Source organism: Blennius ocellaris (genome assembly GCF_963422515.1).
Source record: "Blennius ocellaris genome assembly, chromosome: 10".
NCBI classification, from domain to species: Eukaryota; Metazoa; Chordata; class Actinopteri; order Blenniiformes; family Blenniidae; genus Blennius; species Blennius ocellaris.
Window position 1 is genome coordinate 19,395,685 of NC_137659.1, and position 16,915 is coordinate 19,412,599.

General features: G+C 43.9%; 1 protein-coding gene across 1 annotated transcript in view; it reads left to right on the forward strand.

The window, feature by feature from the left end:
- Positions 1-16,915, forward strand: part of LOC308135270 (receptor-type tyrosine-protein phosphatase S-like) — a 68,912-nt gene that overhangs the window by 39,184 nt on the left and 12,813 nt on the right. Inside the window, exons 7-21 of the mRNA XM_080503171.1 lie at positions 2,580-2,849; positions 3,461-3,840; positions 4,828-5,029; positions 8,162-8,298; positions 8,554-8,698; positions 11,280-11,597; positions 11,726-11,919; positions 12,068-12,094; positions 12,326-12,443; positions 12,636-13,295; positions 14,056-14,150; positions 14,914-15,167; positions 15,430-15,517; positions 15,752-15,970; positions 16,681-16,838. Coding sequence (XP_080359297.1) covers positions 2,580-2,849; positions 3,461-3,840; positions 4,828-5,029; positions 8,162-8,298; positions 8,554-8,698; positions 11,280-11,597; positions 11,726-11,919; positions 12,068-12,094; positions 12,326-12,443; positions 12,636-13,295; positions 14,056-14,150; positions 14,914-15,167; positions 15,430-15,517; positions 15,752-15,970; positions 16,681-16,838 — 3,265 coding nt within the window. The remainder of the gene's footprint in view (positions 1-2,579; positions 2,850-3,460; positions 3,841-4,827; positions 5,030-8,161; positions 8,299-8,553; positions 8,699-11,279; positions 11,598-11,725; positions 11,920-12,067; positions 12,095-12,325; positions 12,444-12,635; positions 13,296-14,055; positions 14,151-14,913; positions 15,168-15,429; positions 15,518-15,751; positions 15,971-16,680; positions 16,839-16,915) is intronic.

The following is a 16,915-nucleotide window of genomic DNA, read 5'->3' on the forward strand; positions in this document are numbered from 1 at the left end:
TTGTTTGCTTTGTTAACAACTGAGTAAATATATACTTTTGTCATGCTGCATTGCACCTGCTTTGTGTGTTTCATGCATGGATCTGTCATGGATGCCGTTCGTTTGTTTGTTTGTCTGTCTGTTTGTCTCCAGCATGCTCAGATGAGGAGATGCCTGCCTAATCATGTCTGTTTTCTAACAGATCTACCTGTTTTTTGTCTCTTTGTCTCTTTCTTGTCTTCAACTTCTGTATCCAATTCTGGGCGTCTTTTTTGGGGGGGGGTTGGTTTTTTTTGAGGGGCGGTGGGTGGGGGATGTTTGTCTCTAAGTGTTATAAATGCTTTACCCTTTCATCTGTTATTTATTAAATGACTGACATCACAGCAATTACAAATATTAATCAATTTGTTGAAAACTTGCAAAAAAAGATATTAACATCTATTCAATTGTTTCTAGATTCTTTGCATAGGGGCGATGTGAAGAATCCAAGTAATGGTGTTACTCAATGAGGAGTGGAGGTTATATAGCTGATTTACCAGTGTTCTTGTTTAATCTACCCATTTATATCAGAGTATATTAGAACGATTTCCAAATTCCTCAGAGAACTTAAGTCTTTGATTTTGTATAGTGTGTTTTTTTTATGGTTTCATAAAGTCTTGTTTTTATTGCACATACAAGCTTTATAGTGTAGAGTTTAGCTGAGTTTTTCGACAATGTTTCTGCTCTTTGTCTGCCTTCCCTTTCATTCTCTCCTTTCATCCAGAGACGTTTGTCCGTTCCTCTCTCTGTCTTTCTCTGCTTCCTGTGTTGTGACCCTCGGGTATCTTTTTCTTCTCTGTTCCTTCAACATCCGATCTCTACTAGTCTTTTTCCTTTTTCTTTGTCTTACTTCTGAAGCAACTACTTTCTGATTGGGGCTGACTCTGGAATATAGCCGTGTTTTTAAATAGATCCATGTGTTTTCTTCTTCCTCGCTCCTCTTTTCTTCCCCCTTTTTCCCTCCTTCCCCGCAACCCTCTTCTAATCCTCTCTTTATCTCCACTTCCCTGTCTTTTCCCCTCCTTTCCCGTCCCCTTTTTCTCTTCTTCTTCTGCATTCTGTCTGCACCCTGATGTGTAGGAGCGACAGACACATGTACATAAGTTTATTAACTTATAAACATGCACATACTACCTTACATATCTCTCTTTTTGCTCGCACTCGTTCTTTCCCGTTCTGCCTCTTTCATGCTGTCTTGGTGTTCTTTACTTAATGTGTCCAATGATCACTCTGTAATTGCCACAACACCTTTTTAAGAACCCTTTGATTCACTCCTGTCCACATTTCCAATTCATTTGACAACACACTGTATCAGTTATGAATCCTATGTATTGTACAGTATCTTGTTGTACAATGTGGCTGTCCTTTGCTACATTGCCTTTCATTGTCTTGAAGAGAAGTAGAGCTGCCTCTCTCTCTCTCTCTCTCTCTCTCTCTCTCTCTCTATCGCTCTCTCTCTGTTTCTCTCTTCCTTTCTGTGTCTGTCCCTCGCTCTCGAACTCTACGTCTATCCCTCTGGCTGTTTCTCCACTGTCTCTGCTCTCGTCTCGCTTCTCTCCGTCTCTCTCTCTCTCTCTCTCTCTTTCTCTCTCTCTCGCTCTCGCTCTCTCTTAGTCTTCAGTTCTTCGTTCTCTTCTTTGTGTTTCTCCACCATTTTATCCCTCTTGAGTCGTCCAGGCATGCAAGTGACCTATGAGTTCAGTCTCTCGATGCATCTCTCCCTAATATGTAGTCAACCGAGCTCCGACAGATGCAGTATTGGATATAACTTGCCACTTTGCTTGTTCTTCTCATGGGGACACAAATAGCAGGAAGGGCCTATTGATCGACCCCCATGATGCATACACTCTCTAAAAAGAGCCCATCCACTGCACAAGGACCTCAAGGCACAGAAATCTCAATGAAGTAAAGTTTATTTTACAAGTTTCTGGTAAAGTTTAGCATGCTTAGTCATTGCTTTGAAGAAAATAATCTACAGCGTTCGTCACGAATCTGAATAGCAATTTTTATTTCTGCGTCAATTGATAAAAGAATGGGAGTACTTTGCTTTTCAAAGAAAGAGAAACTGACTATAGGTGTCATGTCCTGGTTGAAATGATACTCAAGAGTTTGTCACTATATGATTTTGAGTAGGCAGCTCACCTTGAATGGTTGAGCTCAACACAAGATTTGTGTCTTTCTGTTGGAATCATCAGTGCCATAAAGTAATTGGGACTTAACTTGAAATATCCCTTTGTGATTTTCTGTAAAAAAAAAAACCCTGAAGTTCATTCTCCCCCTTCCTGTTACCTCTCTTCTCTTTCTCTTTTTCTTCCTTTTATCTTCCTTGCTCTCTCTCTCTCTGTCTCTCTTTCTCTCTCCCTCTCCCTCTCTCAATCTCGATCTTGCTCTCTACCTTGCTCTTTCTCCTTCATTCTCTCCTCCTTACTCCTTCCCCTCCTTCTTTCTCTCCACCTTTCTCCTCCACGCTCCCTTCCCCACTTTTTCTCCTCCCCCTACCTTACCCCTGAACCACCACCCCTGCCCCCTTCCTTTCTACCCTGACTCTCCTCCTTTCCCAGTGCGCCGCGTACCCCCTCGTTTCTCCATCTTCCCCTCCAACCAAGAGATCATGCCCGGAGGAAGCGTCAACATCACCTGTGTGGCCGTGGGTTCACCCATGCCCTACGTCAAGTGGATGCTCGGCAGCGAGGATCTGACCCCTGAGGATGAAATGCCAATCGGACGAAACGTGTTAGAGCTCAATGGTGTCCGGGAGTCTGCAAATTACACCTGCGTGGCCATGAGTAGCCTGGGTGTCATTGAGGCCACGGCTCAGGTGTTAGTCAAGAGTAAGGGCTCCGCAATCTTTAAACTCATCTGGTTATTTTTCATTTCAGCTCCTTGGGTGGAATGCGTCACCCTCATCGTTATACGTTTTGCATGTTTCTTTTTAATACGCAAAGTCGGGAGAATCGGAGACAGATGTAGTTGTCGCCAACGTTAGACTTCAACAGCCCTGTACTTTTCATTTGGTTTTGCATTGATCTATTTAGCAAGCTTCAGGCAATCCTCGTCACTATGGGGTTATCTGATGCTTGGCAGCAGTGAAAGCCATCTTATATGACTTATTGTACAATGCTAAATAGCATCTGGCAGATTAATGTTCTGTAATTTGACAGTTTTGCTCCTGTCAGATGGTGCCAGCTGTGGCTAAAAGGGCATATGTATTTTCAATAAATTAAACAAATTTACATAGTAAACAACAATCCAGCGAGACAATGATAGTAGTATTTATCTAACTATAACATGTCAGTAACAAACATTTGTAGATACAAAAGTACAGGGGAAACAAGTAGTAATTGCAGTAAGTGAGGTATTTATGATATAAATATACAAACACATACTACTTGGACAGTTTTTTTTTTTTGTTAATTGTATAAATCTGTTCTCTCATTACCAGCTTTGCCAAAGCCTCCTGGCACACCCATCGTCACAGAAACCACGGCCACCAGTGTGACCATCACCTGGGACTCTGGAAACCCCGACCCAGTCTCCTATTACATCATTCAGTACCGAGCCAAAGGGCCCGATACCAAGTACGAGACAGTGGACAGCATCACCACCACGCGCTACAGCATCGGGGGCCTGTATCCCAACACTGAGTACGAAATCCGAGTCTCGGCCTTCAACAGCATCGGCCAGGGGCCCCCGTCCACCCGTGTGGAGGCCCGTACAGGAGAGCAGGCCCCCGCCAGCCCTCCACGAAATGTCCAGGCTCACATTGTGTCCGAAAACACTGTGATGGTCCGCTGGGAGGAACCGGAGGAACCGAATGGACAGGTGGGATTAAGATACCAACAGGAGCAACAGCAGAAATAAAAATAAACTTTTCAACTTCATACTTTAAAGTCACAATGTTCTGTAAATATAAAAACGCCATAACGGTCCAAAAATGTGTACTGACAGCCGCATTTATCCCTAAATGACAATGTACCGACAGCATTTTAAACCTGCGCCGAGATGTTAGGGACAAAATTAAATTTACCGGCGGGAGCTTTATTCAGGCGTGCCAGTTCGTGTCCTTTGCAGGGATTGTGTCTTGCCAGAGAGTTCTGTCCTGTAGCTCCCTCACTGCTTTCCCCCGCTCCCTGAAGAAAGAGAGGGTAATTGGACTGTCCGCTCTCGAGTTGAAAGCACTCCCTCTTGAGGCCTATTTCCTTTTTCAATCCTACCTAACTGTGCAGTAGGTTCATAAAAGTACAGAACTGAACTGAGTGTATATGGGGATTATAGATATGAAAGAGTAATAGCAGGAGAGGTGGGGGAGCTGCAGGGCTTGAGCAATGGCATGGCAGAGGGATTAAATATACTTTGAAACACCTATAACCAAATTCCATTGGGGGAGTTGGGGCAAACAGTGATTACTTTGCAAATGCAGCAATCAAAGGGCATCCCTAGTTTGTATTGGACCCACTTTTGTCAGATATATAGTGATTTGTGTTTATGAGGGTCAAATGCAGAGCAGCACCTCCAGGAGATTTTAAGTCAACAAATCTAGTTGACCATCTGGACGGAAATATAATAATATTTCATAGATGATGACCTTAGTTGTGTTAAAAGATGGTATTGTGGATTACCATGGGTGCAGCACAACGGGATTAGATGGAAGGCCTCATAATACAGTCCAGTCCCCACTGACCTCAAAATCCAGACCCAATCCAGGAAAATATTTAACCCTGCCCCCCCACCCTTTTTTTTTTTTCCCTTTTCGTGTCTATTTTTTATCAAGTGGTCTTTCTTTCTTTCTCTCTTTATGTTTATTTTTAGGTGAAAGGCTATCGTGTTTACTACACCATGGATCCTTCCCGGCCAATGAATGAATGGCAGATCCATAATGTCCAGGACAGTGTGATCACTACCATTCAGAACCTGGTGACCTCAGAGACCTACACCATCCAGGTCCTCGCCTTCACCTCTGTGGGTGACGGACCCTTCTCGGACCCTGTTCATGTTAAAGTTGTGCGTGGAGGTGAGTGTGTGTGTGTGTGCATGCCCATAGCAAGTGGTAGATGTGTGTTCAAGAGAGCAACTTTGTCTTGCAAGAGAACAACAAAGTAGTAATTTTCCATATGTAGGTGAGTAATGTTTGTTTTTTCAGATGTACGTGTGCAGCGAAGCTGAAACTAGTAATTATCTGTGTCCGTACATGTATATAAAGTCCGCAGTACTTTATTCAAGTGGCTTATGTAAAGCATGACTTGCAATCCACTGTGGAAGCTTTGCCTGTCAGAAAATATGGCTTTTTAAGATGAATAAATTCTACCAGCTGGGACAGAAAGAGATTTACGAAAAGGAAACAGGGATTAATGGCCAAAAATGTCCCTCGTACCTCGGCGCTGATCTTGTCATTGTGACAGCTGCTGTGAAGCTGCTACACCCCCCCCCCCCCTCTTTTTTTTTCCTGATGGAAGGTAGAACGAGATGACAACTTAAAATCTGTGATGGTATTACTGGTATAAATGTCTGTACTGCCTGGGCTCCTGCTTCTCTATTTATGTGCCAAATATTACCTATTTTTTGGCACTTAAGGGAATGGCAGCGTATTAAAATACAAGTTATTACAAAGGGTTTGGGGATTTATAGGTCATTGTGTATTATAAGCCATAGTTAATGTCACCTAATGTAAAATGTCTATTTTAAACTGTTGAAAATGTAGATTATGTTAACTCCAATTGCTTTTTTTTTTTTTTTAGATAAAGGCTTTTTTTAATTTTACATATTTTCCTTTTTTGTTACCATGTAGAATCAGATTTCCCCCTTAAAAGGCTGAATGATTACATTAATGCCAAGATAGCCTAGAAATGTCAACACAAAATGAAAAAAGATTACATTTCTTTCAAAACAAATGCATAAACCCAAAGATGTAATTTTTCAAGAAAGATTTGTGCAAGTCCAGCCTGCCATTTCTTTTTCTATTCAATAAATCATTTTGCAAATGACATCGAAATATCTTGAAATCATGTCACTGCTCTGTATTTCGTCGTTAAAAATATAGCAAATGACTCAACTTAGCGTTTGACTTGGACATTTTCCTGAAACATATGAAATCTTATCTGCTATGGTTTTTCTTCAGTATTGCGCTGGCAAAGGCTAATGGTAATATTTGTATTCAAATATGCCCACATTTTATTTCATTTTCTAAATGCTTTTGTGGGAAAGTGAGCTTTGTTTTATGCTCCAAATTCCTGGCTGCTGATGCCAGATAATCACTGAATAACTAGCATCATTCCAGCATTTGCAGGTATTGTAAGATATTTTTATTCTTTGTGCAAAGCAGGCTGAGAAATCACATTTCCATATCTTTCAGCTGCAAAACCCCCCAAAAATTAAAAAAAATACGAGAAGCACAGCAAGAGAGGAGCATATTTACCTGCAGCCTCAACAGTAGGTGCACCTCACTAGTAGGGGGTTCGACCACCTATTGATTTCAGAACTGCGGACATTCTTTGTGCCATAAATTACATATACATATGGTAATATGTATTACCATAATGTAATTATTTTGTTCATATTAATGTCACAGCATCAGTCTTCTTTTAGTCCCATCTTGTGAGGATAATTTAAGCTCGGTTTTTGTCAAGTTCAAGAAATCCGTTTTGGATCGTTCCAGTTTGAGATCATGTCTCATGAGCACACTGGGATTAGCTGTCGAGGTAAAACACTTGTCGCCGGACCCCAGGATGCAGACTTGATGAGGCAGGTAAATGAGTTTCAGAGGGTCCGTTAACCGAAGCCTTACACGAGAAGGGGAGTGAGGTCTGATGACAAGGCTGAGCAGAGTGGCAGAACCAGGAGGTTAAAAAAAAAACTAAACGAAACGGAGTGGCAGAGTAGGTAACCACTGAGCTTCAACAACATCCTGGCGAGGGGTGGAGGCAGAAACCTGTTATTCGTGCTCCAGGTGACGGAGGACAGACAGCAGGTGGAACTGGGTCGGCGCAAAAGAGAGACAAAAACATAAATCCTTACAGTCGCCATCAAAAGAAGCCTTTTTGATCATAAAGAGATTGAATGTGATCACCAGCAATAATTATGAAGGCTGTGATGTTTCAACGATCCTCAGTTGGCACCTTCGGGGCTCAAATGCATGCCAAGGAACGATGCCTCACTCCATTACACCAGCAGCAGCTTGAATTGACACAAGGCATGATGAATCCATGCTTTCATGTTGTTTACATCAAATTCTGACCCTGTCGTCCAAATGGTTCCATCGAGAGTGAGACTCATCATCCAAGGCAAGGACTTAAAAATAAATAAATAAACGTAGTCGTCTGTTGGCCAAGATGGTCGAGCCAAAGTTGAATTAAAGCCTCCTGCTCTCGCCTGACAGCCGTGGCATCTGGTGCGGCGCGACTGCGTGACCTCCTCTGCATACCTTGGTTGTGATCAGCGTGTGAATCGTGATGAAAGGGAAAAGGGTGGATGTCTTCGTTTCAAGTGGTTATGGGGGTCGGATAAAAGAACCACAAGTAGATAGATATTGAAATGATTGGAATTTAAACACATCTATAAATATAAACAAATAATGTAATTGTTGTGATGTAATGCAGAAAAAATGTGTTCAGTATCTATGCGTCTGCTGGTGAAGTAGCTTTAATTTCTACCCAGGGGGACGTCTCGACTCCCTATTTGGTCATTTCTTTTTCTGGACTGAAAAATAATTCAGTCGGAGCAGGGAGGGCGGCACTCCAAATGCGCTCAGAAAATCACACCCCGGTTAAAAATAACAGCTTTTTTTTTTTTCAGTCCTTGTTGCCTTTTTCTCATCTACAAACCAGTCTGGTGATTCTGGCATCACCAAAGTGTGTTCACCTCGACCACCGCCACTCACGCACTGTTCACTATGCGAACTTACAAGAAGAGCGTGTTTGAAAATCCCAACAAATTAGCACTTGGTGAAATATTTAGACCAGCCTGTCTGGCACCATCAAGCATGCTGGATGTCACTTAAATCACATTTCTTCCTGACGGTGTCGACATCCGTAAAAGCATTTAGTGATTAGTTGTTTGTTTTTATCAGCTTTTCAAATTGTGGCTCGTGAGTGCAGATTAAGAAAGTGATAGTCCTGACGATCTGTGTTTTGTCTTTATGCCCCTTTAGTCCCGGGACAACCAGGGAAATTCAGAGTTGGTAAAGTGACAGACACCAGCATTGAGCTGACCTGGGAATCTGCCTACACCAATGAGAAGATTGTCAACTATGAGCTGCTCTACAAACCTGCCAAGTTTGGTGATTTGGTAAGATCTCATTTAGTAAATTTGTTTGTGGAGCTGTTTTGTTTTTGTTTTGTTTTTTAAACAGTGAATATACAAGAGAAAAGACATTTATTGGATTAACCCCAATTTCCAATGTCACTGTGTCTCGTCGTGACAACTTCAACTCCCTCTTTCTGACTCTTCTTTATTCTGTTATTTTTTTTTTTTTCCCTGTCCAATCTTCCTTCTCATCACTTCACCTCGCTGTCCTCCACTCCCCTGTGTCCTCTCTCACAGGAAAAACTGACCTTTGGGCCGAGGAATTCTTACACAGTGGAGGGTCTGAAAGCGAACACCGAGTACTCCTTCTCCCTGGCTGCCATCTCCAGCAAAGGCATCGGCGCTTTCACTAACGAACTGATGCAGAGGACGTCACAAGCCAGTACGTCTCAATTCAGCCGGGTTCATGTGCTCTACCTACACACACACACACACACACACACACACACACACACACACACACACACACACACACACACACACACACACACACACACACACACACACACACAGAGCCATGCCTCACTTTTTAATTGCATCGTTTTTCACCCTTCCAAATAAAATGTCATGCAAATACAGTGTCCTCTAAACACACACACACGCAGCTCAGAGCAGTACATTATCCTCAGCTCCTGAATCTGGTAAAAAAAAAAAAAAAAAAACCTGGGAACCATCTCTGCGTTTCTCAAGGTGTCTCGTTTATCAACCCATCTGTCCAACCCCCCCTCACATCCATCCATCTACATGGGACTGTGCCTTTCTTCCTCCACTCAGCCTCTCTCTTTCTTACGCAGCCAAAACATCATGACAGATGGAGATGGAGCACCGATTAATGTTTCCCGCTTCCTTTTCTTCACCCTCCTTTCACTTTTTCCACTCTGTCAGTGTCTAATGTCTTTGAAAGGGTGAAACTGTCTGCCACTTATTGGCAAGCAGCCAGTGGTGAAAAGCATTAAAGGATGGTGGTTTTCCCGCTATGTTGACAGGTAAGTGCTGTCCGGTCCATATTTTATCTACGCCGAACTTGGATTCTCTCCCTTGTCTCCTTTTCTCTTGTTGTTGGTTTTATTTTCTTCTTCTTCTTCTGCACAATCACTGATAGCTGATAAGACTCAAATAAGTCCCACTATTTTGCTCCGGCATATCGAGTCACTTCATATCTGCTGTCAAGAAGAAATAAGAGATAACAAAGAAAATGATACAAGGGAAGGAATTGATAAAGTAGTAGTGGTCATAAAAAAAGTCCTGCAGTCCGCGGCGCCAGGTTTCATCACTGGTAAGTTTTTATCCAGGGTTTGTAATCAAAGGCGTCCAGTGTGCACCACTGGACCCGTGGATATCCCTGGTTTGAGCCTTTTTGTGCAGAGTTTGCATTTTCTCCTTGTGCATACTCTCTTCTCCTGCAGCCCCAAAACATCTATTTGAGGCTGACTGGTGACTCTGGATTGTCTGTGGGTCTGAATGTGAGTGTGTGTGGTTGTCTGTTTCTTTGTTTTTGCCCCGTGGTGGCCTGGCAACTTGTCAGGTGTACCCCGTCTTGTCCCACAGTTACCTGAGATCAGGTGTAGCACCCTGTGACCTAACATGGATAAAGCAATACAGAATAAGGCTGAATTTGTAATGGTACAGCCGCCTGGAGTTCAAAATGTGCTCCATGCTTGTGCCTGGACTTTTTATATTCTTTACCTCCAAAAATACACAGTAGCCGAGGTGGAATTCCGGAGCATGGGGCAAAGCAGGGGGGCTCCCAGGAAAGGGAAGGTGCTAGATAAGCAAGACTATTTCATGCCGCAGAATTCATTTCCCAGGGAGGTTATGTGCGCTTTGTTATCGCCAAGCTTTGGTGCACATCTAGATTGTCCCCCGAGGCCAACAGAACAGTGGCTGTACGGCTGAGTGGATAGATACTTGAACCTGTCAGCTATGACTATTACACTCCCACACATACACACACTTTATACACTCCTGAGCTCAAACACAAGCCCATACACTTTTGCCACGTGTTTTGTGTGTGTGTGTGTGTGTGTGTGTGTGTGTGTGTGTGTGTGTGTGTGTGTGTGTGTGTGTGTGTGTGTGTGTGTGTGTGTGTGTGTGTGTGTGTGTGTGTGTGTGTGTGTGTGTGTGTGTGTGTGTGTGTGTGTGTGTGTGTGTGTGTGTTACCTAAAGTACATTATATAGCGTGAGTGATATTTGTGGTTTGTCAATCTGTGATGGTGAAGCTGTGTGATGTTGGGTGTACTTTTATCTGCCATGCTTATGTTTATTGCAGTAAATATATCCCAGCAAACATCTGATTCAGTTGTTGTTTACAATTTATCATTCTTGCTTGACTTTCAATATCCGTCTGAGTGCCTTTTGTACCCAAGATCTTTTTGTTTTGTTTTGTTTTGCTTTGTTTTCCCACATCTGCTTTAGTTTGTTTTATCTTCCTGCTGGGAAGCACATTACCTTCCCCTAGTCAGCAGTGAAAAGTTCGGTTCTGGTCCTGTGAAATGCTTATTTTTGTCTTCCTGTGCAATGAGCTGTGCATCCCTGCTTCAAACGCAGACAGAAAATTTTACAGTTTTTCATTCATAAATCTGGATCATTTTATGCCAGCAGCTATAGCTGGCAAATAAAAAATATATAATCATTGGCTATCTGATACACATTCTCCTTGGGTATAATTAAGTTGTCCACTCAGGGTCGATAGTCCTGTCTCGGGTTTATTTCATTAGACTCTAAGCCTAACATTATGCTTTTACATTATGTGGTTGCTCCCCTTTATTTTGCCTGTCATGTTTGTCCCTGTGTTATCTCTTTTGGTTCATGTTACTGTCGCTTCTGATTGTTTCCTTTTTTTATCCTTATCTCCTATCCTTTTGTTTGTTTTTCCCCCCTCTCTGGCTTTTCGTTCAATCCTTTTCTATTGGGTTTCTCCTAAACTCTTTGCCAATATCCCTCCTTGCCCCTTGTCCAATCAGAGCCCTCGGCTGCACCAGAAGGTGTGTCCTGTGAGAGTACCAGCTCCACTTCGTTGAGAGTAAGTTGGGAGCCACCTCCAATGGAGGGCCAGAATGGCGAGTTGTCAGGTTTTGAGCTGAGATACCAGAGAGTTTCTGGGGCAGGAGGCGGAGGTCAGGGCCTGGAGGTGAAGGGGCTTCCCCTCGCAGCCCAGCAGGGGCAAACAGTGGTAGAGGGGCTGGAGAAATGGAGCTGGTACAACATCACCCTGGCTGCCTCCACAGCAGAAGGAAGTGGACCCAGCAGCCCGGCTGTGCTCTGCAGAACAGATGAGGATGGTAAGAGTGAGAGCCATCGATCACTCCTAAACTGTATTGATCCTTAAAGTTGATTATTTACTGGTGAGACATTTGGCCACTTAATTAATTTGACCCTCGCACGTATGGGTCTGTGTCTTTCTCCTCAGTCCCCAGTGCAGCCCCCCGCCAAGTCGACGTCCAGCCGCTCAACTCCTCGGCACTTCGAGTCACGTGGCGTTCAGTGTTGCCACGGTTACGGCAAGGTCAGATTCGTGGCTACCAGGTGCATTTTAGCCGTGCAGAGAGCGGTGAATCACGCAACCTCCCCCGGATCAAAGATCTTTTGTTGGATGAGTCTCAGGTGACATCATAACAAAATTTTTAAGTGATTAAATGACGTCCATTTATTATACACTTAAACATCCTCCCGTTCCACTTTGCTGTTTTGACTCACTCCTTTTCTCATCTGTCTGCGCTGCCTGCGGGGTGTGTCTTGTCGGTGGGATAAGATGGAGGAGGATGACTCCACTCAGTATGTGAGTGCCAACTGCCGATCTTTCCCTGATTATGAATGAACTCACCAATATCCCACGCGGCACATTGCAGCTAATGCATTGTAATATTTGTCGAGTTTGACCAGCATAAATCTGGACATGTATTTTATATGAGTTTATAATAGTTTTTGCTCATGAATGACTCTCGGGTCCAGAATTGGAAAAAGGAATGAGTTTGCAGTATTTAATAGCGCCATTGTTTTGTCCCCACAGGAGCTGATTTTAGGGGCTCTGAAAGCAGAGACTTTGTACTCTGTCTCGGTGGCAGCGTACACCACCAAAGGCGATGGAGCTCACAGCAAAGCCAAGCTGGTGCAGACCCTGGGGAATGGTAAGCATATGTCAAGTATACAGTTCAGTGCACTGGATTTTGTGACGTGCTTAAGAATTGATCTTATAGTAAGCTGCTCTAAGAGACAGCTGTAAACAAACACCCAAATCAATTGTCCTACAATTTTGAAATGATACGTACCTATTGTATAGTTACTTCATATTTATTCTCTTTTGCTACTGTGGTTTGCAGTGCCGGGCCCGCCCTCCATGTGGGTGCGTCCAGGATCGGGTCCATCAGTAGTGGTGCGATGGGCTCCTCCACCGGATTGCACTGAGTCAGGTTCTGATAGCCGGGGGGCTCCTGTGGAAATCCAAGGCTACCGCCTACAGTTTGGCCTGAAGAATACGTCTTTAGACACCACAGTGAATTTTACAAATCGTGAAAAAAACTTCACTGTCAGAAACCTCTCGCCGGGCTCCTCCTACACCTTTGTCCTGTCTGCAAAGAGTCGAGCAGGCTATGGGGATGCAGTGCAGCAGAGAATAGCAGTTCCCTTTTTCCCGCCTATGGGATACCCCAAAATACCCGACACAGTCAATATTACCTGCTGCTCCCTGCAGTTGTCCTGGTTGCCCCCTGCACCAGTGGAGTGCAACGGTGTTATCACAGAATACACTATAGCTTACAAAGAAGCTCCAGGCCCAAAACCGTCTAGTGACCCAGGCTCTGCTTTACCGCCCCCCCCTGCTCCCCCGTGGCTGATCACACTACCACCGAGTGAGTCCAGCTACATCATCGTGGGCCTCAATCAGAGCACAGCCTACGAGGTGCAGATCAGAGCCCACAACAAGGCAGGGCCAGGTCCCTTCAGCCCACCTCTGGTGTGCCTCACCCTGGCCTTTGAAACAGGTAGGGCAGGCCTCAGGCCATGGGAACACCTTTCAACTTCTTAGCACTGGTTCAACTTCACATCTCCCCTTACTGTGGAATTCACTCCGAAACACTAAACTAAATGAAGTCTGGGCCAGTTCTTACAGGTCTGCCTTCCACCAATGCACTTCAGAGACAATGAGAACGGCAAGGTCCAGAGGAACACGGCTACTTCCCCCAATCTCCTCCACCCACTCACTTATACCTTCATCACCTATCCCTCACCACCAGTGGAAGCAGGCTGAATGTTAATGGATGTTTGCTTCAAGAGCACTGCTTATCACAAACCCTCAGGTAAAAGTCAATACAGAGCTTGGATATACAGTATCTAATAGAGGAGGTAAGTGTTCAGTCTGATTTAAAGTGAAAACTGGCGTCTGGTGCTGTATCTGCTGGTAAGCCCTTTTATCTGATAGACCTTCACTGTCACCTCTTCCAAAGCCTCTGCTGACATGCTGAATTCAGAGTTGAACAAACACAACCTTACACACTGACAGTGTGGCATGTCACATTCCTGCAGCCGATCTGTCTGTTACCTTTACTTATTACTCTTGCCATCACACTCTCCTCATCACCTGCCCATCCTCCTAACCTTCATGTGTTCTTCCCCTCAGTAACCGATCAGACTGCTCTCTGTTTCGACAGGCTTGCATCGGGAAAGCGGAGAATCCGGTGGCTTCAATGCAGCACTTCATTGCCAATGATTCTCGTCTCTTTGTGTGTTTGTTTGCTCCTCCAGATGTGCCGAGGAATTTTTCTGTCAATCTGGCCACAAAGACTAGTGTCCTTCTCACCTGGGAGTTTCCAGAGACCAGCAAATCCTATCGCTTTACTGTATGTCATCAATTGATGCATGCGTGCTGACATCTGTCGTTAGCTGACGTCAATATGACACAACATGTTGTGCTGTGAAATGTAGCGGGGGTCCTACGGCTGCGAAACATGGCTTCAGAATCGCTTCCTGAATAATACACTTTATACCAAGCTGTATGAATTTCATAAACAGCACCTACATTTTTTTCTCATTTATTTTATCTATCACAGAAAGAAATCCCACGGGGGTTATCTACAACACTGTTTCTTGGCGAGGCCCAGTAACATCTTGGATTTTCCACTGGTTGGTTAGAAACTAGTCCTCGCCAAGAAATTGTTTGGCACATAAACCCTCTCAAATAGCATTGCTATGTCAGTTGTATATTTACTTTACTGTGTGTGAATTAAACAAAGAAGCTGTGTCTTGTTAATGAGAAGGCTTCAGAAGATGTTTCTTTTAAGTCTAGGACTCAGCCAAATGTTCAGGTTTTATGTTGAACACTAACTCGGGGGTTGTCCACGGGCACCTGGTCGCTTTACAGCATCATTACAACACCTCATAACTGGAGTAAGCAAATAAATGTAATGATGCAATGCAGACTAAATGGAATCCTTTCAAGGTGTGCCAGTTACAACAACAACAAATGTCATTTATTGCCTATGGATCAGCTACTTGCATCTATACATCTTGTTTTGAAAATATAGGATTTCAGTCACAACTTACTTCTTGTTGTTAATTGTGCATTACATAGTAGTAACATTCATGTCTCTGGACATCTTGCAGGTGGAGTACGACCGTCAAAAGATGGAGTTGAACGCTCGCCAGAGAAAGACCGTCATCCCAAACCTCCAGCCCGACACCAGCTATGATTTTAAAATCACTGCTCCTGAAGGCAACATGGGAGGCCTTCGCCACCGCATTACTGCCAAGACCTCGCCACCAATCACCATCCGCCGCCCTGAGATTGACCACACCCGTGACACTGAAACCACTGTCACCCTCATCTTGCCGTCCCTTGAAAATCGCACTCCTGTCAAGTAAGTTACAGATGTTGCTATGGCCCCTGAAGTAGTTGTGGCTTTTACACTCTTCTATTTCAATGAATTGAATTCACACACATGCACGTGAGGTTATTATAATTTAAAGCAGTGCGGGGCTTGTTTATAACTTATAAAGTAAACAAACCATCTTTTGTGTAACAAGTTGTCAGTGGAACGTGACAGTAGTTGGTTATTTTTTCTTTGTTTGATCATAACTGGGGTGAAGTTTAGTTTTTTTTGTCCTCTTCTGCTCTCACAGGAATGTTTATGTTGTCGTGGTTCCACTGCGGAGAGCCCGCGGCGTCATCAGACACCTTAAGAGCCCAGATGAAATGGACTTAGAGGAGGTGAGAACCACAACAATGACATCATCCAATGATATCTGGGCTCCGAAGGAGAAAAAGACCTATAAACACACACACACACACACACACAATCCAGTCTCTGAAGAACTTCTGACAGCACTGAGCTGCTTTTAATTCAACGCCATTCAAATAAGAGTCGCAGATATCTAATTGCCTCACTCTTTTATGTTTAAGCCTTTTTTTTCCTGCTCTTTTTCTTCTCTCCTGGCCTGGTAGCTGTTAAAAGACATCAGTCAAAGGCAGAGGGATTCACGACAGCAGAAGCAGGTGGACCTGCGCCAGGCTTACATCACAGCCCGTTTCACACCTGCCACCCTACCGGCCTTCTTCACCCTGGGGGATCAGCTGGACTATGGAAGTTTTGAGAACCGAGCTCTGGAGCCGGGGCAGGAGTACGTCTTCTTCATCTTGGCTGAGCTCAACTCCACAACAGGGGTACGAAATCCTGCCTTGCTTTATGCGTTTTCTCTCTGTTTTTATAACTGCGTCCTCATTTCAAGCTGCCTGTGTTCCTCTAATGCTGGCTGTCACTATACATTGCGATCAATGTGGTCGAGCTGCTAAGACAATAAAATTCCCTTCGGTCACAGTGTTGTAAGCAAAAGGCAATAAACTTCATGTACCTCCATCACTGCTGGTAATATAGAATAATATAGAATGACTGCAACCTCTGTGGCAGGAGGAGCGATATTGTCTTGTGCACTGTCGGTATGTGTATGCATTTGAATTGGAATAGTCATACCAGACTAGATTTTATTTTCTTCTCATTATGACTTTGAACATCAGTTCTTTATATGTTCGTGAGCGTTAACACAGATCAAATATAATGTCACGCACGTGAAACCTGTCGTGTGGAGCCTTGCCACAATCACAGGCATGTCTGATCTGTCTAATGCAATCTGGTGCAACAGCTCTGCAATAACAAGAGGGCCACCTTTGTGCTTGGATGTTTACTCATTCAAAAACAAAGTGCCCACGAGAGAGTGCTGCATTCGGATGTATGCTTATTCATCCAACTCGTGCTTTGGAGAATTATTTTATCAAACAACAAATTATAGTTATTTTGTCAGCAAAGCAAACATCTATCCCGATGCTGTTAGCCTCTCTGGCTTTTCCTCATTATATTCCTTCATGTATGTTCACAGAGGATGTACGTGGCCAGCCCGTATACAGACCCAGTGATCGCCCCGGATTCAGACCCGCAGCCCTTTGATGCAGGCGACGGTCTGATCTGGGTGGTTGGACCCGTCTTGGCTGTGGTTTTCATTATCTGCATTGTCATCGCCATTCTCCTTTACAAAAAGTGAGTGGGATGAAGTTCATAAACACAAAATGTCACATTGGAAGCAATGACACTGACCGTCACACCAGGTAAATGCC